This window comes from Eretmochelys imbricata, chromosome 1 (genome assembly GCF_965152235.1).
Source record: "Eretmochelys imbricata isolate rEreImb1 chromosome 1, rEreImb1.hap1, whole genome shotgun sequence".
NCBI classification, from domain to species: Eukaryota; Metazoa; Chordata; order Testudines; family Cheloniidae; genus Eretmochelys; species Eretmochelys imbricata.
In genome coordinates this window covers 112,291,903-112,318,841 of record NC_135572.1, presented here as the reverse complement: position 1 = coordinate 112,318,841, position 26,939 = coordinate 112,291,903, and the positions used below count along the sequence as shown (strand labels likewise).

At 41.8% G+C, this 26,939-nt stretch overlaps 1 protein-coding gene across 10 annotated transcripts in view; it reads left to right on the top strand.

The window, feature by feature from the left end:
• The first annotated feature begins 1,616 nt into the window (after positions 1 to 1,616).
• The window catches only part of GRTP1 (growth hormone regulated TBC protein 1), a 110,889-nt gene continuing 85,566 nt past the window's right edge, over positions 1,617 to 26,939 (top strand). For 9 of the 10 annotated variants that reach the window (XR_013345727.1, XR_013345728.1, XR_013345726.1 and 6 more), the window contains exons 1-5: positions 1,672 to 2,181; positions 5,010 to 5,161; positions 10,823 to 10,981; positions 17,675 to 17,799; positions 21,268 to 21,364. Coding sequence is in view for 2 of the 10 variants with exons in the window: in XM_077813765.1 (XP_077669891.1) it covers positions 2,132 to 2,181; positions 5,010 to 5,161; positions 10,823 to 10,981; positions 17,675 to 17,799; positions 21,268 to 21,364 (583 nt within the window). In the remaining 8 variants the exon portion in view is untranslated. Of the gene's footprint in view, positions 2,182 to 5,009; positions 5,162 to 10,822; positions 10,982 to 17,674; positions 17,800 to 21,267; positions 21,365 to 26,939 lie in introns of all 10 variants that reach the window. The other variant, XM_077813806.1, reaches the window with a different exon arrangement.

Here is a 26,939-nt window from a genome sequence, read left to right as displayed (position 1 = left end):
TTCTCCCAGGATCCTCTGCAGTCATTCAGCCATGTTTAAGTCATGTAAAGTTATACTCACACCATTCATTCAGTATGGCACACCAATTTGGCACCATCTCAATACCTGCAGTTCTTAGCACGCCCTGAAGGAAGGAGGTGGTGGCAGACAGGAAATGCCATGGAACCCCGGGCCCCAGCATCAGGCTGTTTCTCCCTCTAGATCACTGGGCTGTAGGAGGGTAGGGTCTGTGACTGTGTGGGCCGGAGTGGGGGCAGTGCAGGGGTAGGGGGTGTGAGTGTGTGGGCTGGGCGGCGGGTGCAGGTGTAGGGCGTGTGAGTGTCTGGGCTGGGGGGAGGCGTGCAGGGGTATGGGGTGTGAGTGTCTGGGCTGGGGGGTATGAGTGTCTGGGCCAGGAGGGCCCCACGGCTAAGCTCTGGAAAGGGCGGATTAGCCTTTTGTGGGCCCCCCATAGGGGCAATGGAGCATGGTGTGTGTGTGTGGCGGGTCGATCTCCAGAGCGAGGGGCCAGCCAGGGGCAATGGAGCATGGCATGACAGGGGCAGCCCTGCTCCGCCCAGCCCAATGCAAGGGCACGATTTACAAACCGGCAGTTACCAGATGCACAATGGCCCACCTGGCCCTGTGTAGCCAGCAGGCCTCTTGCCCTTGGGGGTGGGCCCATGCTGTGCCACACAGCCCCCCTGCCCAACACCAGAATACCCTCTCCCCGATTCCCTATGGCCAGAGCCCCCCCCCAGACCCAGGGGCTGGCGGGGGTCTCAAGACACAGTGCAAGCAGAGCAGGCTGGGGCCCCTTTGTCCATGGGCCTGGCTCCATGGAACCACTGGTGCCATTGTAAACCCGGCACTGGCAGGGTAGGATGTGTGAGTGTTTGGGCCAGGGATAGGGTTGCCAGGTGTCTGGTATTGTTACAGCCATACTTGATTACAGGTATTTCGTAATAAATTATCAAAATAATTGAAACTAGTGATTATATAGTGTGATGTTGACAAATAATATTTGCAGAATTTTAAAATATTGTGCACAGCATTTTAAATTTTTTGGCACAGGATTCCCTCCAGCAGAACCTCTTCTCCTATCCTTAGAGGTTAAGGAGAATAATTGTTCCCCCTCCTCTTTGTAACAACCTTGTATGCCACCCTGGGTAGGCGAAGCCTGCAGCTGCTGAGCCAGTGAAGTGCCGGAGTCTGGGGGCATCATCCCGCCCGCTCTGCAGCCAAAGTCCCATGAGCCACATGGGGCCATGGGTGGGTGCAACGCTGGCCAAGTCCCACGCTGCAGCAAGAGAGGCGAGGCTGGCGCTCAGGGGCAAACGGAGACGCTCCGCTGCAGCGCGGGCAGCGGCCAGGCACAGACCCCTCTTCGCCAGGGCGCCAGCCCGACCCTGCCAAGGGCGGCTGGGCCCCGAGTGCGGGCCGGGCGGCGGGAAGAGGCTGCAGCTCCCGCTGGTTCCCGGCCGGCGGCACAGGAGTCGGCTGGGCGGGGCCCGGGATCCCGCCCCTCTGAGAGGCCGGAGTGAGGGAAAGAGCCGCGGCGGCGGCGGCAGCAGGAGGTGGCGGGGGGCGGCGGCGGCAGCAGCAGCAGCAGCAGGTGAGGCGGGGTCACTGGAGACACGGGCTCCGCCCCGGAGGCGGCCCGGCCCCGAGGGGGCTGCGTAGCGCTGCCCTGCCGGAGCAGCAGCCTGCGCAGCTGGGCGCGGGGCTGCCGGTGGCCGCAGCGCCTCAGGTGACAGCCCAGGTGGGCGGGAGGGGGCCGGCCGGCGGGCAGCTGCCTTGCCACTGCGCCGAGCCGGCTCTGGCACGGGAGCGGCCCGCGGCCGAGCGCTGGCTCCCCGCGTGTCTCTCTGGCGTCTCACGGCAGCTCTCGCGGGGGAGGAAGAAGGCGCGCCCGGGGCGCCGAGGGGCTGAACTTTGGAGCCTCTGCTCCTGATGGGGCCGGTCCCGAGGAGGCGGAGGAGGAGGCGCTGTTGCCGCCGCTGCCCTGTGTGAGGCGAGCTCGCTCCCGCTGGGGCGGCCCGGTGGAGAAACTCCGCTCAGGTCCGCACCCCCTGCTGCTGCTGCCGCCGCCGCCCGGCAGGCGCGGCGCGGGACCGACTCTGCTAGGGGAAGCCCCGAGCGCTGCCCGGCCATGGAGCAGGGCGAAGGAGGCGCGCTGGAGCCTGGGGCCGGCATTCCCAGGTACACATGCCCGGGCTGGGGCGGGGGCCCGCTGCTGGGGGGGCTTCGGTCCCTCGCTCAGCGCTCACGTCCTAGCGCTGTACTTGGCTCCCCTGTGTGTTTGTGTAGGTGCCGGGAGTGGTGCAGGCAGGGAGAGGGGGAGCGGGGCTGTTCGTGGGGGGAGACTCCTCCATAGTCTGGGTTGAAGCTGAGGGTGCTGGCAAAGGCTGGCTCTGTGCTGAAGGGCGGGTTTGGTGGGTGTTTTTCAAAGGAATGGCACTTTCGCTGTAATTTTACTTATTGATCAAAATTGTCCTCATTCCCATTGTCGCAGCTAAACAGTACCATTGAGATTTTCCTTAATTATTAGTAATAGCATTTCACTGTGCTGAGTAAGCCCGTGTTTTTGAGGTTTTCTCACTTAGGGAGGGCTATATTGTGAGCTTCACTGGATTAAATGGCAGGCTTCAGAGTAGCAGACCTGTTAGTCTGTATTCACAAAAAGAAAAGGAGCACTTGTGGAGTACTCCTTTTCTTTTTACTGGATTAAATGGCTCTAAAGTCTCCTCCCCCCCAAACAAACAAAACTGAGATTAGGAGTACTTGTGGCACCCATGAAATGAGCTGTTGCTCACGAAAGCTTATGCTCAAATAAATTTGTTAGTCTCTCTAAGGTGCCACAAGTACTCCTTTTCTTAGAGACTCAGTACTCCTTTTTTTTTTTTTTTTTGCGGATACAGACTAACACGGCTGCTACTCTGAAAACTGAGATTAACATTCAAAAGCCTCTTACACAGGGGCATATGTTCTGTTAAGATTGTATCTTGGTAGATAACCTTTAATGCCCACAAATATTGAAAGGAGATGCAGTAATTTAAAATTTTTTAATCATTTACTTGTTTATTTTTTATATTTAAACTATTTCCTCAATTGGAAGAAGGAAAAAAAGCAGGATCTATGAAACCCAACTTTCAGTCCTTGGAAAGAGATACTTTTTCTGGGTAGTGGGCCTTCAGAGTGGTATCTTTTCTACCAGTTTCTTACATGGAACAAGGAAGGGTTTGGGGCAAAGCAAAGTCTATGAAAGAAAGACTTTGGAAGAGATGAATAAAGAGTAATTAAATATCTGTTTTACAAGACATTCTCCATAAATAGAAGTAAAACAGTTTTGTATAATTGTATTAATACAATTAATTAATTAATACAATACAATTAATGAAATATAGAAATGTGAAAATTAACTACTGTAAAACAAAGCTTGGAAGGGTGTTGTGCTGTGGGGATTTAGAGAGGATGAATACATTCCGAAGGGAAGTTTGTCAGTGTCATTCTCTCCATTTCCCAAAAAACCATTAGTGATGCACTGGAACAAAGAATCTCTTAAAAATAAGAGATTAATGGCTTTGACATACATACAAGCTTCTGTTAAAAACAGACAAGAAAATATTGTAAAATCAGGAGACCACCCAGGACTTCAGATAAGGCACAGTGCCTGTAGATATGGGATTATCTAACTGTTGAGAATATCTTCATAATTTTTGAAACCTGTCTCCTTCCTGCTTCCCAACAATCAGACTGAATTATGAAATGAATCTGTGTTCCCTACCTTCATTATCAGAATCCTAAACGTGATGTGTGGGTTGAAGTGTCATGCTTTCTTGAATTGTCTGAATGCTCTGTGTATGAGTGTGAAAGGTTTCTTTAATCATAAAAGTAATGAAGAATTAAAAAAAAAACTTTCCCAAGGAAGATCATGACTGAATGATTAGTGACTCTAAAAACTGTATTATAGGGTTCAATGTTTGTATTTGTCTCTCTGATTCCACATCAAATTTGTTCAGCATACAAATGAAAGATTACTTCTGTCTAACTGCTAGCCCTGTAAACTCAGTGGGTCTGAACATGCAGTAGTGCTTCTTCTGACTTATGCATCACCACCAATAAAAGATTCAATGGGTCAAATTCTCCCCATGGTTACACCTGTGCAATTCCATTTGCCATTATTGGAGGTTGGACTTGTGAAACTGAGAGTTGAATTTGCCCTCACAGTTGGAATTTAGGCCTTGATATCTTACAAGCTGCTCTGCATGATTGGATCCCTGTGCCCAGGCAAAGACCCATTGGCTTCACTGGGGTAGGTGTAATGGTCCTTCCATGCAAAGTATTTTGCACAGGTGGGATCTTTCACCACTTCAGTTGATGTATGAGCCAGAATAATATCCAATTCACTCTTCAATAGCCAATGTTGGTTCTTCATTACTAATGGGAATAAAAAATTGTAAAAACAACCCCCCCAATCATTGTAAATAAGTACACCTGATGCCACACACATACATGGAGTAGATCTGGTGAAGGGCAAAATGGAGGCCATTACTATGTAATCAATTTTCAAACAGTGTTTTTCTTTAAATAGGTTATTGCCAAAAAGTTACAAAAAAATAGCACATTTTTAAGGTAATCTTTGTAATTGAATGAGTTATTACAATCTGTATTTACTAGCACAGCACTAGTGGAAAAACTAATTTTTTTTAATCTTTGAATCATAGACTCTTACCTTTGCAATCTATATTCTTTGCATTTGTTGTTGCCTATTTTTTCTGTATTATGAAAACCTCATTCCAGTTAGTCACAGTTTAAGCCAATTGTCTACAAAATAGATCTTTGGCTCTAAATCTCCCAATTGCCAAAAGCAAGGAAGTCTGGCATTGACCATAAATTTACATACGTTCCAGTTCATTGTTTTGTATTTTCCATAACTGTTTTTCAATTTAGTTTACTAAAGCATACTTACATATTTTTTAAGTCTGTGTGTGGAGAAATTTTGTATACAATAACTTTTTATATTGTAGGGTTGATCCATATGGATTTGAAAGGCCAGAAGACTTTGATTATGTGTCATATGAAGAATTCTTTTCTAGATATCTGGTGATACTCACTAGAAGAGCAATAAAATGGTCAAAGCTTCTAAAGGGGAATAATGGGGTACAGAAAAGTTTAAAAGGTAAGTTATATGTTTGTATTTTATTGGACCTGAATGTAAATCAGTGTTGAGAATAGAACTTAAGTTTAAATTGGCTTGCACTTGAGAACACAATACTAAATGTCTTTTTTGCTCTAAGTAATAACAGACTGAATTCAGTAATAATACATAAACAAATTTGGTGCTGTTCTAGGGATAATCAATTTGATTTAAAGTTCACAAGGGAGTAATCCTATTTGATGTGCATCATAATATCTTAGTCACTATGTCTATAATCAAGAAGGATTATACCTGCGAGAGACTGGATTTTTTGTTACTATTGCTTATACTACTTTACATATTTGTGTGCTCAAGTGACCTCATTAAAGGATAGGTGCATGGTGCAGCAGAAAGTGTAAAGAACTGAACATCAGGAGTTCCGAGTTCTTCTCCCAGGTTTGGCGAGACATTGACTCGTTCTCTGACATTTTGCAAGTTGCTTAATTTTCTGTGCCTTGTTTTTCCCCATCTGTGAAACGGGGGTTGTCTTATGGCTAAAAAGCACTATGTATGTGCTAAGACTTAATAATCTGTTAATTTTACTTTCTCTGTTTTTAAATTTTGAAGAGCTAGGTGCAAATATTTCAGAAGATGTTAACAGAACTCTTAATTGCCAGTTCAAGAAGCAGGAAAACCTGTCATGAGAGCCCAGTATATGAAAGTCTAGGATGTGAAAGTGGAGGGGGGCAATGTAATTAAAGGGAGGTATTGTGGGCAAGGAATCATGCGAGGCTGCAAGTTCTCTTCCCTTTCCTTGTGGGAGCGAAATTTTTCTGTGTAAGCTTCTTATTTTTCCCTTTGCACTTAATGATGTATCCAATATGTCCTTCCTGGGGATCCTGTTTGGAATTCTCACAATGATGCCCAGCACAGACATTAAAGTGGCCTTAATATGGTTTAGTTTAATTCAACTAATCCACTTGAAAAGTTAATTTGGATTAATTTTCCTGAGTGTCCCTGGGTAGACAAGCCCTTGAATTGCACCTGAATCCTTAGAGGTGTGCTTCAGCACTAGGCTTCGCTTACTACTTTTGGGGAATTTTTGCAATGCAGCAAGAAAAGTGATAGCTCTTTCTACAGTGTTAGCTTTCCCTAAGGCAGTGCTACTCAAAGTGGTGGTCCGCAGACTGGTGCCAGTCCGCTAGCCATCGGCTGCTGGTCTGGGCGCACATTGGGGAAAAAAATAGCTTGAGAAGCACTGCGGGCCTAAGGGGCATTACATCATACTAGTAAAATCTCTGCCACTCTTTCTGGAATTAGGGGTTCCATTAAATCTGATGTGTGGATGAAGGACATGAAGCATGATGGCAATAGAGAGGATCCTGGATGGCTGTTGCATCAAATTTTCAGTTACTAACTTTTTACTAAAGATAATCAGAATTGCTTACAGTACACTTTCTTACACGCCTTTAGAAAGAATATGACCAATATAAAGGAATACAGCAGAGCTGAGGCAGTCTATTTGGAGTTACTGTAAACACACATTATTAACAACAAATCTTCCATGCTCCATTGTGCAGTGACACCCCAAAATTACTCAAGCTGGAGGAGGAAAGTGGCAGATTACTTTTATTCTGTAAAAGTGTTGAACAAGAAGAAGGGATGTAATGCTAATTCCTTAATTTGGAAATACGGCATATTTATGTGCTGATTTGTTTCATGCAGATGCCTCGTGTCTGACATGGCATGTGTACATGCATAGTTCTGTTCTGCTTGAAAGAAAACTAATTAGGGTGCTTTAACAACTGTTATGCTGTATATCCTGTTTCCCTTGATCACAGAGTTCCAGAAAGATGGGTCATAGGAATTTTTATCATCATTCCATTTGCTCTTTCTTCATCCCATATTTGCTATCCCTCTCACCTTGTCCTAGCTATTTCAGTTCTGCTGTCTTTCATTTCCTCTCTCCACCCTAGGTTCACTTCTTGCTCTTCTTTTCTTTCTCTCCTCCTCCTCCCCGCACCCCCACATTACCTGACAAGTCCCTGCCCCTCCCACCGTGCTCTAGGTTCTGCTGCAATCTCTTCAACTGCTGCGATTTGTGCTTTCTTGTGCTTTCTTTACAGTGTCGCAAGTCAGCTTGCTGCTTTGATTCATTTACAGCTGGTCAACAAGCACCAGAGGTGCAATACGAGAGCCTTACATGACCACTGAAAGTTACTTTAATTCCCACCTACAGTGTGCCTGTGTAAGAAATTCAAGTAACCTACTTGCTGCTGGAAACAACTTGTAGCAGAAAGTACTTAGTGTAAACCTTATCAGCCTTCTGATGCGAATGCACTAAGTGCTGTGGGTTGGAAAAGGGTCTGCAGTTTGTGGACATACAGAATATTGGTGAAACCAGGTTCTATGATTTGCAACTTGTCAGAAATGTCTTATCAAAGGCTGATTGAAGGCACAGGCGTCTCCTGTTTGTTTCCACTTTGTAGTTTGTTGTCCAAACTGGATATGGCATGTTCAGATATGAGGTATTTGGACACGGGTCAGTTTTTCTTCTAATAATTTTCAAAGTGACCTAGAGTAATTTTCAATATCCTATTAAAGAGAATACAGCTGTACAGTCCAAATTACTCTCTAAAAGGCTTTGGATCTTGTTTGTTGTTCCACTTAGTCATGCTATTGTACCCAGTACTCTTCAAGAACTAAATGAGGAAATGATATAAAATGGTAGTACCTTTTCAAGTTGTAATCCTATAATGTGTGTGTGTGACCTAAGTGCTTGTCTGTTGATTGTCAAAACAATTGCAGCTTCAATTCCTGTCTTTGATTGATTGTTCTGTAAGTTTTTTGCTCTGCATGAAGAAATTCCTTCATTTTTCTTTATTTGTGCCATTTTTGGTTTTGTGCCTGTTAGTTTCGCTTTCACTGTCTCTCTATACCTAAATACACCTTTTAAACTTCTTCAGTCTTATTTGAAGGGTAATAGGCCAAATTAATCATAGCATTTAAAATTAGAGAAGGTACTGGAAAATGAAACAGGAACATGTTTGTTTAGAGTATAAAACATGGGGTGAGATGGGGGTTTGTGTGGTGAGAGGGGAATGAAGATGTTACAAAGAAAATATAAACTATTTCCGATCTCATGCTTGTCCATAACTTGAATGTCAACTGTACACAAAATCCACTTTGTTTCTTTTTGATGTGTTGAGAATAAAATAAGCAACTTTTAAAATTCCATATGTTTGTCTCCTGGCTTCAGCTGTGCTCTTGGGTATATTTCTTTAGAGTATGTGTTAGTTTCCTCAACACTTAAATTTGTTTATGTGCAGAAATATGCTGCAAATATGAAATACTTCATAATGGAACTTTGATAATATTTTTGGCTAAAATAAGTCTTTTTCTTTTTTGTTTTTAATTAATACATTCCCACATGACTTTGCCTAACCACACCAGAGACGGACTTAATTTGTCATGCTATACCAAAAGCATGTCTGTCTATAGGCAAAGGAAATAAGAATTTTCTGAGTGAATGTGAAAATTCTACCATTAAGGGAATGTTGCCTACTTAAAAATCGCACTTCTGTCACAGTTCTCTTACCTCTTGTTGTTATAAGTAATGTCCAATACTGGAGAAATGCTGTATTTTTTTTTTTTATTTCACTTACTTTTGGCACTTGGCAGTACTTTAAATATATTCTCTTTCCCTCTCTGGATCTTTTATCCTGTAACAGAGAGAGAAATATATTCAAAAATGTGATTGTAAATCGACTAAACCTGGCATGGTGAGCCAGAGGTAAGTGCAGTACTGGGAACTACTTTACACTCATTTAAAAAAAAAAATGGACTAGATTTCAGGTTGGCAGCATCCTTTCACTAGTGTTATACCGACAACATACCTTGATTAAAGGTTTTTTCCTTTATTATACAAGTGGGCAGGTGCAGTTTAAATTGAGGTTATATGTACTGCTGTTCATGCAAATGACACCATGTGTGTCACTAACCTTGATAGTCCATGGAGCTTTGTGTGGATGCAGGGGCCTGCTCATCTGGAATCTTCTGTGGAATCAGGACCTTCGGTTTAGTTTGCAGCCTGAGTCAGGTGAGGGAGGAAGAATCATGCAAGATGTAACCTCTTTCAAGGAGCATTACAAGTATTGTAATTGGAGAATATTCCACTCTATGAAATGTTCTTGTGGTTTTTGTTGTTGGGTTTTTTTTTGTTTGAGGAAAGAGTAAAATCCACTGTTAAGCATTTTAATGATGTGAGGGAGGCAGCACTGTAAAAAGGCTCTGATGTGTAGTTCTAACATTTGCATGAGAACTTGCCTTGTTTATAACGGAGTTTGGGGGTATGTGGTCAACAGTATATCCCATATATAAGGTAGGGGTGTGTGTGTGTGTATAATATTAGATAGATACATACTTGGGCTTTCTCATTGAAAGCCTAAGGACATCTGTTGTCGTGAGGACAATGACACTGAGGAGTAATGAGTGTATGTTAAGCTGCAGGGCTGCTGTCCCCTTGTACTGGATACCAAAGTCAAAGGCTTGTCCCTGTTTCCTGCATTTGATTTAGATTTATGTCTGATGCTGGCGAGGCTTTCAGAGTAAATAGTTATACCAGGAGGAGACCAGTTACAAGGGGGAGTATATTTTTGGAATAATCCTTTTAAGAAAAAGGCATGATATTAGTTAGGATAAAACCAAATAATCCTCAACCTAACAAGTGAGTACACTTTTAGGGGCATGCATAGATTATTTCAAATAGACATACCTCTTGGTTTAGGCAGGGCTTATCACTTGAAATTAGGTAGTGCAGAACCTATCTACAGTATTTCTTGAGCTTCAAGATTCACAGTGACTTTTAAATGATGTGGTTGGTATTTTAGGAGAGGGAATTGGTCTGGATTTATAAAAACAAAAACCTCTTCAGCTATCGTGAAAAAATCCATTGTTTCTCTCTCATTCCTCCTGGCTCTCCAACAGGGTCATTCAGACAGTAGCCACTAGCCCTGATGACTAAAAATGCACTTGGGGGAGGGGGGGTCTAGTGTTTCTATTACTGGGCTTTGCAGCAGCACTAGTGAACTGCCAAACCCTAATCCTAGAGTCATGCTAACATCCTCAGTGATGCTGATGCATAATCGAGCAAACAGAAAACCACAATGTCAACCTCTGTTAGAAGTACAAGGAAAGAAGAAAAATCAATATTTTCCAAATGAAAAAAGAAGAAAAATCAATGGGAAAACCACTTTATTTTCATTCAAGAGGACATCACAATGAAAAGGGAGGGGGAAACATTAAAACTCTAATGTATGGGATAGTGTTCAGCTGATAGTAATTTACTCTCCCTGTAGTACGTATACGTTAAACCTGTGGAAAAGGACTGCTCTCTGATGAATCTGTGGAGTTACTGGAAACCACCTGTTTAATTGTGTGGTTTGTGGGAGGGGAGATTGGGGTTTTGTGTGTGTGTTTGTGGCTGTATTTTGACACTGAGCATAGTACAGTATATTCTGGCTGCTTAAATCTGCTGCATACCACATAAGTAAATCTAAATGTTTGTCTTCACTTTTGGCCTCTTACGTGGAGGAGGGAGGAAGCATTGTAATCAATGAATGCTTGTCAAGAGTTCTCCTAGAAATTCTCAACTTCCTGTTTTGTTTCCAGAAGAAAAATAAGGTTTTGTTTGTTGCATTGCAGTGAAGAGATATATCAGGAAAGGCGTTCCCAATGAGCATCGTGCACTGATATGGATGATTGTAAGTGGAGCCCAGGCCAAGATGGAACAAAACCCTGGATACTATAATAAACTACTTGAGGGAGAGAAAAGTGACACGCTGGTGGAAGCAATCAAGACAGGTTATGTCCTAATGTTTATACATATAGTCAATAACTATGTATTATAAAGTAAGAGTGACAGATTAAATTGTGTGTGGCAGTAAAGTTGTGTTTCTGTAAATGTTTAGTAGTAGTTTAATAATGATTAATGTGAAAACTAAAATAGTCTCAAACTCTGTAATAACACCACTCTCTTCAGACTTAACAATGCTCCTTCCAAACTTAAAATGAATGGGCCGGGTGGTGGTGGTAAGTAGATTGCGGTTACTTGATATTCAAACTGATCCAACTGTAATAATAACATTTTTCTAAAGAAGCTGACACAAAAATTGGCACAGTTCTGTGATTGTTTCATTGTGCACTGCCGTCCTCAGTGTCCGCAAAGCTCTAAAGTTGTTTCTTTAGGATGACAGATCCAGCAGGAATTTCTTTTTCGTGACTATTGAAAGTATCAGGTGCTTTAAGTTAGGGTTGTACCAAATTTTATCTTAGAAATGGATAATTAACTTAACTTTGTAACAACTTTGTCCTTGGCCAAATAACTTTTTTTCCAGCTTTCAATTTTAAAACTAAATAATAGCAGCTTGTCGGAGTTTGGTGTTACATACCTGAGTAAGGCATTTTGGAACATGCATATCCAGACTCCTGCAGGAAGAATGTCCAGACCAGAAATCATCAGGCTTCAGTATTCCCATGCTGAACCATGAGCTGCAGTTTAGGGGTGTGTAGAGGGAGCAACTAAGATGATTATCCAAGGTCAGCCTCACCAGTGGCCTCTAGAGAGCAAAGGCAATGACAGCAATCCCTCTGCAATGTTAGGCAGTAAAACCAGGGATCTTACCAGGACAGCAGGTGACTGTTTGGCTAAGTCAGTCTGTGAAACAAAGCAGTGTGTTGGGATGAGGGGGAAAGGGAACACAAGTGAGTTATAGGAAGAAATAAGGACTTGGGAGATGCACTGGAGGGAGGAAAAGACAGACAAGCAGAATTGGAGACCATGGGAATTAAAATGAATAAGTGAATAAGAGAATGAGCAACTGAAAAAACAGGATTGAGCTCTGAAAAGAGGAAGAGAGATGGTGAGGTGGAGTGTGCCAGAGCTTGGGCTCCAGCCTGAGGCTGACCATCTGTACAAGAATATTTAGCGCCCAAGTCAATTGACCCAGTCCTGTGACAGCCGTGCCATGGTTTTATCTCTGTGTAGATGTATAAGGAATAGAAGACAATAGCTGGGAGGCCATAGGAAAAAATTGTTAGAGGTGAAAGAATAACATGAGCATCTGTGAGAGGGTAGGAGAAAATAGAAAAAAATTAAGATATACGCCATTTTTAAATTTCATGAAACCTTGTGTTCTTGTCGACTATTTAGATATTTGGCATCAGCTGAAAGACAAGTTACACTGAAATGGCAGTTTAATTTTAATATTCAGCCATTCAGTGCGTTCCTGCTTTATATTAAATATTTCTAATGCTGTGATAGATTTAAAAAGTAAAGAAAAATATGTAATCTTGTTAATATTTGCTTCACAAATCTGTAATTCCCATGATTCTCAAAATCTTCTGGCAATCATGCTCCATAAAGTGCTGTAATTTTAGCACTAAGATAATAGTTTTACCTAAGATACTACTATTAGCACCATCAAAGGGAGGAAAATTAATCTGAGAATCTCACTTTAATCATTACCACAACTTGACAACAGCAACAAAACTTAGGACCTAAAGGTTCAAAGACAAGAAGAAAGAACCCCAAACTACTTATGTTTAAAAACTCATGATTTTGAGGGCCTGACTCATGATTTTTGAATGCTTGTGGTTGGCAGGACTGCAGTGGAGGAAGAAATACAACAATATATTTTATTATTTCTGTAAATGCAGAAATAATGCACATGCAGTATACTAAATATTGTAGACATGTTAAAAGTCTCTTTCTGCTCATGAAGAGCCTACAGTTCTGGTAGGTAGGAAAGGTTGCCAGGCATCTGGTTTTCAAGCTGAACACCCAGTCGAAAAGGGACCCCGGTGGCCCCGGTCAGCACCTCTGACTGGGCTGTTAAAAGTCTGGTTGGCGGCACAGCAGAGCTAAGGCAGGCTCCCTGCCTGCCCTGGCTTTGCGCAGCTCCTGGAAGCAACTAGCATGTCCCTCTGGGCCCTAGGCACAGGTGCAATTAGGGAAGCTCCTCGCACTGCCCCTGCCCTGAGCTCTGCCTCCGCAGCTCCCATTGGCTAGGAACTGTGGCCAATGGGAGCTGCGAGAGTGGCGCCTGAGGACATGGGCAGCGCGCACTGCACACAGCCACCTGACTGCGCCTCCACCTAGGGGCTGGACATGGCGGCCGCTTCCAGGAGCAGTGCGGAGCCAGGTCAGGCAGGGAGCCAGCCTTAGCCCTGCTGTGCCGCTGACCAGGAGCTGCCTGAGGTAAGCGCCGCATGACCAGGGCCCACGCCGTGAACCCCCTGCCCCGGGTCGGAACCCCCTCCCGCACCCTAACTCCCTTCCAGACCCCGCACCTCCACCCCAAACCCTGTCCCAGCCCTGAGCCCCAAACTCCCTCCCAGATACTGAGCCCCCTCCCAGACCCCGCACCCCCTCTTGGACCCCAATCCGCTGCCCCAGCCCGGAGCCCTGTCCCACACCCTGAACTCATTATTTCTGACCCCACCCCAGAGCCTGCACTCCCAGCTGGAGCCCTCACCCCCTCCCACATCACAACCCCCCTGCCCCAGCCCAGTGAAAGTGAGTGAGGGTGGGGGAGAGCAAGTGACGGAGGGAGGGGGACTGGAGTGAGTGGGGGGTGGAGTCTCAGAGATGGGGCAGGGCAGGGCTGGGGCCTTGGGGTGGGGCAAGGTGCTAGCTTTTGTGCAATTACAAAGCTGGCAACTCTATCTACAAATGCAAGGACGGGGAGGAAGAGCAACCAAAAGCAGCATGAATGAACAGAACAATGTAGCATCCATCACATTAGTCCTGTAACTTTTGTCATTAAACTAGACAGATGGTCCAGTATGATGATGGGCATTGTGTGTGGAGTGGGAAGGATCCATGTATTACGATGAGCTGGAAAAGTGTAGAACACTCAGATGAAGAAATAATGCATGTCTGGTTGTCAAAATCCCCTAAATGTCTCAGAATTCTGAAGAAAGGCATTCAGCTTTAGGTCTGAATATTTTTATCTAATTGCTGCAAAAATTGCTTCTACAGTTCTAATTCCAGGTTTTTAAAAACATTTCGTCATCTCATGCTGCATGGTCCAGGGCCTGAATATTTGTTTCTGAATGAGGTGTCAAAAATGCTGTAATGATGACAAAGGAGAGAGAAACATGCAAAGGGTTTTCCTCATCAGGATTACAGCAAAGAAATAAATTGAGAAAGTAATTACTTAGCTGATTTGCTTCCTGCATTTGATAGAGGCATTGTTTTGCCAGCTTGTATTACTAACGCACCATTATTTTAATTTTTTCAAAATAGGACTTAGAACATTTACTAGGAACGGATTGCCAACATGCCCCGTCTGCTCTCGCCCTCTTGACCCTCAGTCCCTTGTCCAGCTCTGTTAAGGTCACTGGGGCTACGCCTGGCCCCAGGGTCTGGCTCTGCAGAGCTCATTGCAGGATCAGGGCTTAACTGTCAGTAAAAACTATCATACTGGGTTCTTTGTCTTCACTGCCTGGTCAAATTTATTTCAAACTGTAGGGTTTTTTTTTTTTTTTTTTAAATTAAATGTTGCCTTCCCATCTGTATGTCAAAAACCAAATTAAGGTTAATGGAAAACTTTTTTTTTTTTTAAATTCTGTCTTGGATATGAAGTTTTTCTACATCCTTCTAGAAAACTTGCAGTCTTTCTTGATTATTGGTTTTAGCCTTTCTAGAAAAGGTGGGTAACTTTTGCACTCTTACTGACACTTTAGCTATTGTACTCTGGTTCCTTTTTAAACCACTGTATAATATTCTAAAGGCCTTAGCCCTCAGGATGATGTAGTTGTTACTAAGTGTAATGTCAGGTTTCAGAGTAGCAGCTGTGTTAGTCTGTATTCGCAAAAAGACAAGGAGTACTTGTGGCACCTTAGAGACTAACCAATTTATTTGAGCATAAGCTTTCGTGAGCTACAGCTCACTTCATTGGATGTGTAATGTGATGTGTTAAAATCCTACATAAAATCAGGCAAATTTTCCCCACCTCTGTTGTAAAATGTGCTGTGGCAATGGAAAATAAAATTTAGAGTTGACACTTTTACCATGGAGCCTTTCTCAGGTTGTACAATTAATAAATTTGTTTGGATCAGCTTCTGTTATATATGTATATATAATATAGTTTTTTAATCTACATAACTGAAGGGGAAACACCATATCTGAAATGTCAGCTCTAATCTCTCCAGCAACTTCCAAATTGTACATTAATAAACCTATTCTGATTATATGACAAAAAGCCAACATCCTAGAGATCCCCTGACCTGCTTACTTTAATGCTACAGTAAAGGATGAACATTTTAAACAGAACAACAAATTCATTTTTTGTATTGTTAGCAAGAAGATTTTATATTGCACTTTATTGGAAAAATGTGTGTGGTGTAGTAAAATATGGATTGTCTTTGTGGTGGAAAAGCTTTCACACAAAGTACATTCACAAGAGATGTGTCAACAAGAGGATAGGTATTTAGAAATTTGGTCATCCTTTTTAGCATACTCAGAGGAAGAGAGCTCCTCAGCGAGCAAGCCAGAATCTCTAGCCTGGTTCATTGGATATTAACCTCATCCCAAATAAGTAATCAGTAATGTGCAATGTAGTGTATTAACATTTTATTGTTCTTTATTGTAAGAAAGAGTTTGTTTTTTTAAAAAAGTATTCTGATTATGCAGATACAACACTGCTATTTCTACCAACAGAAACAAAACAAGTTTTCTGTAGCCTATGACTATCAGATTGTTACACAAGCCTGTTAGGGTTATTGTTCACCTTGATTTTTAAATTTGCATGGGAGGTGAATTACGATATTTCCCTATCCCCCACCACTCCAGAACTGATTTATTGACTTTAAAAGGAAGAAGTGGTGATTAGGGCAATGAATTTATCTTGGCTCTGAATTCCATGGCACAAACCATGATTTTTACGGGTTTTCTTCATAGCCTCTCCCAGTTTAAGCTTTTGTCATGGAAGCCAGTCATTACAAACCGTTTCCTTTAAGAAGGAAAAGCAGTAAGATAAAATATCTCCTAGTATGTACAGAGGTCAGGCATATCTGTGTGGGATGCTATAGTTAGAATTGCTTATATTCAAACATTTTGTATATTTTTAAATAATTTAGTGTGCCCTTGGGTATTGAACACCATAAAAGTGAAGTTGCTTTTGTTGTTTTAAATTAAATCCAGCTACCAGTATATTGACCTGTTTTTGCGTAATGGCCTTTATTTTCCAAAATCGAGTAGTGATTTTTAGGTGTTCAACTTGAGACCTCTTAAAGTGGCCTGGTTTTTTCAGGAAGTGTGAGCCTTTTTTGCAAATTGAGGTCATAGGTCCTTAAAGCTGAGTAGGTGGTGATTAACAGGACAGTATCCATTAAAAAATCTGTATGGATGATGTATGCACTGTGCTCCAGAGAGCAGTAAAGATCCTGCAACAAGTTGATGACACGTGTGTGTGTAAAATATGTGCAGTTACAGGTAGATGCATGTGCACATACACCCATGAGTTTGCATGTGTAATTATATATTCATTTAATTTATACAAACTTCCTTATTTCCTTAAATAGCCCTGAAAAGCTTAAATTTATTTTTCACTATTCATGCTGCTTGTTAATGTCCTGCTTTTCTCTCTGTTTAAACTATAGACCATTTTTGTATTTAATCCACTTCTAGACACTTTCATTGTTTTATGTGTGTAGCAAACATTGCGGCAAACAGGTTAAGTTTTTCCATTAGAATTAAAATTAAAAAAATCATGGAGATATTTTTATTTCCTTTAGTATGAGCATATTTTCACAGAATTAAATTTTGGACCAAATTTGACCTGACAGTGGCTCTTTAAATAATTTCAAAGCAGTAATTCCTTAATCACAGATCAGATGCAAGACTAAACTTGAAGTACATGTGTAGGCATCTCTGCTTTCTTTGAAAAATCTCCTTCTGTATGACCTTGCATGAGTAAAGAAGCAGTTTTTTTTTCCAGAGTGTGACAATGTGTAATTGCAATTGGGGATAGGGGAGAGGCTAGAGTCAAACATGTATGATCAGTTATGAGAACAGAATCTTTTAAAAATGAACTGTTTAGGGCTAATCCACATAGATAGGTTTAGTTTTCAGTGAATCAGAGTTGTCCTTTGCTGAACTTATCTGTTGTGAGAATATCACTCCCCAGCAGGGCAGCTAATAACTTAGCACTGCACTAGATAAATTCGGTACATGATGTGTTAGTTTAAATTGCTGAAGAGGGTTAGGTGAAATGTAATAAATTCCTGGGATCAGTCTCTGCCTTGAATCCTGCTTGAGACTGTAAGCCACACCGGCCTAGAGAGATCAGTCTTTCTAGGAATGGATCTCATTTGAACGTAGGCCAATGAACTAAAATAGGGCTTTGAGGTCGTTTCTTGTTAACTTCATCTACCAGACTCCTTTTCTGTGAGCCCATGGTCAGATTTCAGTTGTACATCTTACAAGGCTAAGATTTATTAGGGAGCATGGCAACGTGGCTTAAATTTGGTCCTTTCATTTTTTTTTTCTAGACATGAACAGAACATTTCCAGATAATGTACAATTCCGCAAAACTGCTGATCCCTGTTTACAGCAGACACTCTACAATGTATTAGTAGCGTATGGGCACCATAATAAAACAGTGGGATACTGCCAGGTATGTAACTTATTATAGATATTTAAAAAGATATTCCAAGACATTTGCAAGATTGTTGTTGCTAATTTTAAAGTACATTTTTGGGTGATAGTCAAGGTTGTGGGGAAGGCTAAATATAGTCATATAAACAGTTGCTAATAGTATCTTTCCGATCTCATATTTGAGTCATTTTCAAATGTAATGTGTGCTTACCCAGTTTCCTTCCTTTTCAAGTGAATGAATTGGTTTCATTCACTAAAGGTGAACAGTAAACTAAAAAAATGGTGTCCCGTTTTGCTACTTGGTGTTCTAGAAAGGCATGAAAAACTTCTTTATTTATTTGTAAATGATTCCTTTGTGTTTACAAGAGAATTAACAGGTCTTGATTTCCACTGTCTTTCTGGAGAACTTTTTTGGGTAGAGGCGAACGAGTGGTCATATCACATTGTAGTCAAATGGTCTAAATCTAATTTTAGTGGATTTGGTTGTAACATCTGTTTAACTCAAACTTCTGACAAACATGGAGCAGGAAAATTTGTTTGTGTAAAATTCAACCTCATAACTCTTAAGGGACTGAGACTGCTCCTGCTCCAGTTCCCTAGTCCTTTACAGGTTCCTGTAGAAGATACAAGAAAAGAAAATGTTTGATTCATGATGTTTCTAAGGTAAAAAAACAAGCAGAAAAATGTTTTAAAATAGAAATAACTTTGTGGCCATCTTTACACATCATAAAGGAACGGTAACTAGCATAATCAAAAAAATGTGTCTTCTCTTCTGTTCAGTTCAGCTTTGAAGTCTCTCCTTTCTCCTTCCCTGTTGCATTGCAGTTATATGCAGTTACATGTGTCTTGTACCAGTCAAAAAAATTTATAATAAAATAAAAATAACAATCCTTTATTAAAGAATATAAATTACATTTATTGAATTGCAGCTCATTTAATTTAGTATAGAAGAGATTGATCTAGGTTTAAGAATCATTATCAAAGTCGCTGAAATCTGACTTACTGTTTGGCCCTGACATATTGCAGTACTGAGGTTAATAGTGGTAATTTGAAATGTGGGAGTAAAAGTTCTTTGTGTTTTTTCCATATATAACATTTCATCCAAAGAGAACAAAGCTTTTAAAACTACATTCTTTTAAGATTTTTGAGAATAATGCAAAGGGTCAATCTCTGATCCATGTGTTTGCAGAATCAGGCCTCTAAATAAAGCAAGACAGATCTATGAAGAGATGCATATTACTTTACATTAAACCCTTGTTAAGTCTGCACAGAAACACCCATCTAAGTCCCATTAAAAAGAGACCAAGGGACTCCTCCCCCCCCCCATTCCCTCAAAAGATGGGTTATATATCGAGGGTGTAACTACATAAACCAAGGGCTGGAGCCTCTCCTCCTATATGTGTGATAAATCAGTGTATATCTTAGAAAACTGGCTATTGTCCTAGTGAAGCAGCAGACTTCATCAAGATAAATGGTGATGTATACCATATAATGGGGCCAGGATTCCTCTGAAACAGTAGACAATTAAAGTGAACTCCTCGCTCCCCCCTCCCCCCAATTCTTTGTGTAGCTCTTCGTGGCTTGCACTATATACTAAGTATAGATCCTCCACACCTCACTAGCATTATCAAAACATTTATCTGGAGAGTCACCACTGAAAAGTTCCCAACCAAAGAGTTAGTTAAGTTTCGAATTGCCATTCTGTACTGTAGTCCTATAGAATTCTTACCAATGTGTGTACAGCTAGTGAAATTCTTTGCTTTGTGAATATTTTCTAAAGAGCAGGCTTTTGTTCCTGCTATGTTAAGTGCCAAATACTCTCTTATCACCATGGATGCAATTATCAAACTATCTGGTAGCGTGGGAACTGAATAGCTGTCTTCATAGGCAGAAGGCCAAGCACCCCAGATGCAACACAGATCCAGGCAACTTCAGCAATTTGTAAAAGTTCAACAACTAATATAGAGGTTTAAGGATTGAAAAGAAATGTCTAGAACAGAGTGAATATTTTAAAATTCAAATGTGCAGAGACTGTTTTGGCATTGTATATCAAAAGACAAGTGAGCAAAGCCACTTGTATCCAAAAAATTGGATTTCAGTCAAGACAAGAACTTTTGGTTTCCAAAATCCTTTGAGCGTTTCAGTTTTGGCAGTGCTCTTCTTGCTTGAGCTGTAGCTGGCATTGCTTATTGGGTACAGTGAGACAATGTTACCGCCTGTCCCCATAGATGACCCTGGAGTGGAGAGTTCGGGGGAAAGAGGTCAAGGAGAATACAAAAGAAAAGGATGAAACTAGAGAGGATTTCTAAGATTAGCACTAAACAAATGTAACTGGCACGAGCCTCCACAGCCTGTAAATATTTAAAGACAATTTTACATTGGCTTTTTAAAAAATTGTTGGGAATTGTGTACTCTCATGCTGGTGCACTATGTACTGTTTTAGATGCCATCTTGTTTAAATCACAATAAATATACTTTTTAAAAAATCCTCTCACTCTAAAAGCCAATAGAATGCTATAAATCAACCTAATAATGTTGCTAAAACTAACTGGTTGACTAAACTAATATTATGGATTACTTAGAGATAGTCTCTAAGGAAATTGCTTAAGCATATGCTTGATTTTAAACACATGCTATTCCTGAATAGGGTTGGTTTCCTGAATCAGGGCCTATATATTTTATGCATCTTCTCTCCACTGAAACCTTGCCATGAAAAGCCCAACACATTGTACTGTAAGGATGTGACCAGTTAACGCTTTACATATATAGCCCTATCTCCCACACTTTGTGTGTCTGCCTATTGTAGGTTGTAAGGCAGGAACTATGGCTTCCTCGGTGATTTGAAAGGCATCTAGCATAATATAGGTGCAAATAGAAACAATAAATACTGTTTGTTAGTTCTGGACAAAAATAATTTAAATAGCTGCGTAAACTACACCTGGAAAACCTGGTGGAATTACAACTCTGCTACTTACTATTTGCTTTCCTAAAGTGCATTTGTAGTTTCAACTGGATGGGCCATGCTCCACCTAGAACTGTTAGGTAGTGTCACTGAACATTATTAAGCAGCTATTTTGTGAGTTTCACTCCAGAGATAGTTACATTTCAGTGTTGGTCAAAGTAATCATCGGTTTTGTTGTTTGGAAAGGGCTTTGGGATTTTTTAAAATAAAAAGCAGTCTTTACATTACTTTTTAATTTCTTAGTGCTTTAATTTTTTTTCCCCCTCCCCAGGCTTCCATGGGCTTTCATTGCCCAGGTGTAGCAGGGTTAATAATTGGTAGACTGTCTTAGTAGATTTCCTCTATCCTGTCCATTTTGTGAATTGTAATAATTCTGTCTCTGGTATATTTCAAGGAACTTGCAGGCACAATGCTTTTCCCTTTATTTCACTCAATCAGTACTTTGAAGTTCATGGGTATTATAAAGTTAAACAAGAAACTTTTGAGGTAAGTGGAGAAATTATAAAAGCTTTCTTTTTATTTCAGGGCATGAATTTCATAGCTGGATACCTGATTCTTATTACAAAGAATGAAGAGGAATCCTTTTGGTTGTTAGATGCTCTCATTGGACGAATATTGCCTGGTATGCTAACAGCTCTTATTTTATCTGTACATTAGAGCTTGGGTTTTATTTTCCCTTTGTATTCATTTTTATTTATAGAAGCCCTATGTGGCAAGATAAGCCTTGCTGTTTAACTTCAATGGTCTGCTTAGTTTGTAGGGGTCTGATTCTGCCATGATTTCAGTGTGGGTATACAGGAAGCAAGTCAAAATAAATTGAAACTAAAACTCTGGTCTTTAGACAACAAAGCAGTAAAAAACTGAAATCTGATCAGCTGGTGTAGAATTGGTTTAATTTGTAACACATCTTGCTTTTCGCCCACCACTACCTTTGTTTGTATTTCCAGTGGTTCAATCCTAGGCAAGAGGCTAGGGCTTATGGGAATGCCTGGGACTTTAGCAGTTTTCCTTGGCCTGTGGGAAACAATATGATGGAAAGATGAAGCACTTGGTCTCAAGTGAAGGAAGGGTATGAGTCTCATTGCAGCGTGAGCATCTGTGGTGGCCATTACATAAAGTAGCAGTTTATGATGCTACTACAAGGAAGCAGCCTGGCCTTTCTTTACAGCTCATTGATAAGGGATTGCAAGAAGTTTGTATTCGGGCAGAGGAACTGTTAAGTCAGTGTTTTCAAGCCTTTTCCACACCGTGACCCCATTGTACAACAAAAAAATTGCAGGATCCCTCTCCAATCAGGCTAAAGAAAAGGAGGGTGGTTGTCCTCTTCCTAGAGGTCATGATCCCTATGTTTAGAAACCATGAGTTTAAATTATTCAAATATGACAAAGTGGACATTTCCTCCTCACTTTTTTTTTTTTTAGTAGATTATATGAGCCTTTCAACGGGGATTTAGCATTAAAGCCTATGAAGGAGGAATGGCTGCCCCATGAATTCCCATATGTACAGCGCCAGTTATGTCCTACACTTTTATTCAGGTGTATATTGTGCCTAAAATTTAGTACAGTGGCTTACCAAGGGTAGGTTTTGACATTCCCTTATCTGGCCTACTTTTGCTGTTGAAGAGCTTTCTTGAACTGCTACCCTGAAGGGCTGGAGACTGAACATATTATTAAAATCTCAAATTATTGCATGACGGTAACATCCAGGATTATGCTTAACTTTTTGCCGGAGCTTTGGATTTCTGTGCTCCAGCTGGGGAGCGGGGTTGGTGGCCGCCCCGCATGGCTCCTAGAAGCAGTGGCATGTCCCGCCTCTGGCTTCTCCATTTAGGGGCAGCCAGGGTCTTGTGCGCTGCCTCCGCCCCAAGTGCTGCCCCCGCAGCTCCCATTGGCCGCAGTTCCCAGCCAATGGGAGCTGCAGGGGCGGCATCTGCGGGCAGGACAGCAAGTAGAGATGCCTGGCCACGCCCCCACATAGGATCCAGAGTGGGGACATGCTGCTGCTTCCGGGAGCTGCTTGAGGTAAGTGCCGCCCAGACCTGCACACCTGAGCTTCCCCACCATGCCCCAACCGCCTACCCCAGCCCTGATCCCCCTCTTGCCCTCCAAACACCTCGAGCCCAGCCTCCTGCACCCTGAACCCCTCATCCCCAGTCCCACCCCACAGTTTGCACCCCCAACTGGAGCCCTCACTCCCAACCGCCTGTGTCAGCCCTGAGCCCCCTCCTGTCCTCCGAACCCCTCAGTCCCAGCCCGGAGCACCCTCCTGCATCCCAAACCCCCCAGCCCCACCCCAAAGCCTGCACCCCCAGCCAGAGTCTTCACCCTCTCCTTCACCCCAATCCCAATTTTGTGAGCATTCATGGCCCGCCATACAATTTCCATACCCAAATGTAGCCCTCGGGCCAAAAAGTTTGCCCACCCCGCTATAAAACTTATGATTACGTTTGTTAATTTTTTTGTAATTATAGAACAGTCAGTAGAATACAGTGAAATTGGCTACTGCTATTTTATATAGCCTATACTGCATATAGCAAGCCCGCTGTTGGAACATATAGAACTGAAGTTATCTAGGTTGTGATCCAATGGGAGTCTTTTCTTTGACTTCAGTAGACATTGGATCAGGCACCTGATGAAAAGCAGCGTGATTGTACAGTGAAGTTTAGCACTTATTTCATGATTTTGTTTTTAATCATTTATAATTTCTTTTATTTTTCTCTGGGATAGAGGAATGGATTCAGAGGTCTCTGAGATTCAGGACTCTATTCATCAGTCTTTTTATGGAATTTGTTTTGATAGGACTCCATGAAGCCTGTAGCTCTTCAACACCTTGCTCCTAAACTTGGCAAATATGTTAATGAGAAAAGGCTCTCTTGTTTCATTTTCTTCGTTGTTTCTATGGCCCTTTTCCTATTCTAGTAGCGGCATTGATTAGTACAGACTCATAGTGTGAGGGGCAATGGGACAGATCACATTAAACAGAGTATTTAAAATAAATATAGACACATTTATACACTCTCTGGGATCTAGACTTTATCTTTTTAAAATATCATTTTTATTGGGTAATGCAAGACTTCCTTTTAAGAATTTTTGTCAGTGGTTGAACAGCTTTGTTGCAGATTTCCAAGACAGTTATTTGACGTTATCAGTGCTGGTTATCCCATTTTTTGGCATTTACTCTGACTACCAGAAGTTGAATTGTTTTCTTTATAAAGCTCATAGCATAACAGGTAAAATAATTGGAGTAATTGCACAGAAGTGTAATGAGTGTTTTAGGCCTTGTATCTGCTGGAGAAATTTACCCTGATAAGTGATTGCTCCCCCTCAATTGTGTGTTAACGTGAGGCATATTTCAAGCAAAAGTGCTTCAGCTGTATGTCAGGTAAGCAAATAAACATGGCATTTACTGCAGGACTTTGTCGGGGGGGTAAGCAATAACTGAGTCTCACTCACTGCAGATCAAACTGATCGAGTGTGGATGCATCTTACTGTGGCACAGATGATGGGCTGTTAATTCTGACAGCTTTAACATCTGGCACATCTCCTTTAGTTTGCCAGCTGAGAATTCACTCTTTGTTCCTCCCTCTGCTGTACCACCTCCACTCCATATAATCTACCTCTGTTCCCCCTGCATCACAGCAGAAATGCTTCCAGATCATGCCATCCCCTGTAGTCCTCCTGGAAATGCCTTCCCCTCTTCTAGTGTCTTCCTGATACCCTAAGCCAATGAGTCAGCTGTGGATTGTAAGTAAGGTATGATTTAGTCACAGAGGTGTCGACAGTCATGGGTTCCATGACTTTACTGGACCTCAGTGACTTCTTCAGCTGCAGCTGTCAGGGGCTGAAGCCGGGGCTGAAGGTGGGACTGTGCACCCCTGCCCTGGAACTGAGGCTGGAACCAGAACCCTGCATTCCCTGCCCTGCAGCTTCTGCCGGGTGCTGCAGCCGGGCCATGTGCCCCTCTCACGGCTTCCCAGGGCTGTGCCTATACCTGCCCTGGCTGTAGCCGGGGCTTGGTGGGGGCTGCAGCTGGGGTTGCGCACCCCTACCCCGCAGCTGCGGCCAGCTCTGGAGTGTGGGCTGTGCCTCCTGCCATGACTGGGGGGGCTTGGCCTGTCAGTCCCCTTCCCCATGGGACTCCATTCCTCCCCCCTACCTAGCCCTGCCGCCGCCTCCTCCTCACCCCCCCAAGTTATTTTTAGTAAAGTCATGGATAGGTCAAAGGTTCCTGTGAATTTTTGTTTATGCCCAAGACCTGTCCGAGACTTTTACTAAAAATAACCGTGACAAAATCTTGGCCTTAATCATAAGCAAAAACCATATGAAGCATAAACTATTAAAGTTTCTACTGAAGACAAGGCCATAGTCTTGTAGAAGAGTTGTGTAAATTCTAGAAGTTCAGGGGTTAGGAGTAAAACTCCTTAAAAGCAGTGAGAGGGACACCAGAATTGTTTCTAGCAAACTGAAGTATTGTGTGGTCAGGGGAGTTCTTAATCTACAAATTCATTTTGCAATATTGTATGCAAGCATATGCCTAGAGCAGTTGATGACGGAGAGTGGGCTAAATGTTCCAAGGAACTACTGTGGGTTGACAAGCATAAAACTGACTCAGACTTAGCATTTCAAATTTAGTATTTTGTATACTTTTATTTTAGAAAGCATCAGATAGTGGTTAACTTTGTATTTATCATCAACTACTAAGGTTAGCAAAGTGACTTGTATTATTTGGCTAGTTTTCTTCTTCTGTGCTTATGAATAAATGTTGAGTAAAAAAAATGTGTTGAGAAACTTGAAGATTGCATTAAACTTGCACTGGGATTTCAGATACTCCTTGAAAACAGCAGTTTGGCTGTGATTGTTTTGATTTTCTTATGACCATTTTTCTGAAAGCAGGGGTGCTTATGAAATGTAGGCCCAGGAGAAGGGAAATTTTACTGCCCATTTGCCTCATGAGCAACGAAAAATGATGATTCATCTGCCATGTCCTGTGAACATATGTTTCAAACTATGGAGTGATCAGCCAATTGGAAGATGAGAGAGAGGCTAACCTGTGTTGGTTGTTATGGCAGAAAATGTGTGATGAAACAACATCAGTTTAGATTGAGTGGAACGCCTATCTACAGCAAAGGTGCTGGATACAATGTTATGGCACTAGGCAGGTGAGAGGCTAGGACGTTGCAAATTATAGGTATGCAATTATGCAGTTACTCAATTTAATTATGCATACATTAAATACTAAACTGAGTAACTGCATAATTGCATACCTATAATTTGCAACGTCCTAGCCTCTCACCTGCCTAGTGCCATAACATTATATCCAGCACCTTTGCTGTAGATAGGTGTTCCACTCAATCTAAACTGATGTTGTTTCATCACACATTTTCTGCCATAACAACCAACACAGGTTAGCCTCTCTCTCATCTTCCAATTGGCTGATCACTCCATAGTTTGAAACATATGTTCACAGGACATGGCAGATGAATCATCATTTTTCGTTGCTCATGAGGCAAATGGGCAGTAAAATTTCCCTTCTCCTGGGCCTACATTTCATAAGCACCCCTGCTTTCAGAAAAATGGTCATAAGAAAATCAAAACAATCACAGCCAAACTGCTGTTTTCAAGGAGTATCTGAAATCCCAGTACAAGTTTAATGCAATCTTCAAGTTTCTCAACACATTTTTTTTACTCAACATTTATTCATAAGCACAGAAAAAGAAAACTAGCCAAATAATACAAGTCTATACCTATAATCTAATACCTATAATCTGCAGCTTCCTTGTCTCTTGCCTTCCTAGTGTCATAACATCCTCACTTCTCAAGTCCATCATCAAGGTTATAAACACTTCAGAGCAGGGACCTGTCACTTCTGAAGCATTTAGCATTCTTGTAGGTGTTGTAAAATAATCCTAATGTTTATTCAGCACCTTATTGAACTAAAATTAGTCATACATTTATTTCCTCCTTTTAGCAAATTTGTTTTAATACTTGGACAGAACACTGTGAAATCCCTAAACACAGAGCTAGGTGAGTAAGTAGTTGTATGTTTAAAATATCTTCCTCAAAAGGGAAGTGGAATCTTCATGGAACATTTCATTCAGCTGGGTAGGAAAAATACTTGCTAGACGTGAATAGCAAAAGTTCTAGACTGAATTCACAAGCAGCTTGGTGGCATGTAGGAGAGTATAATGTGTTTCAGGA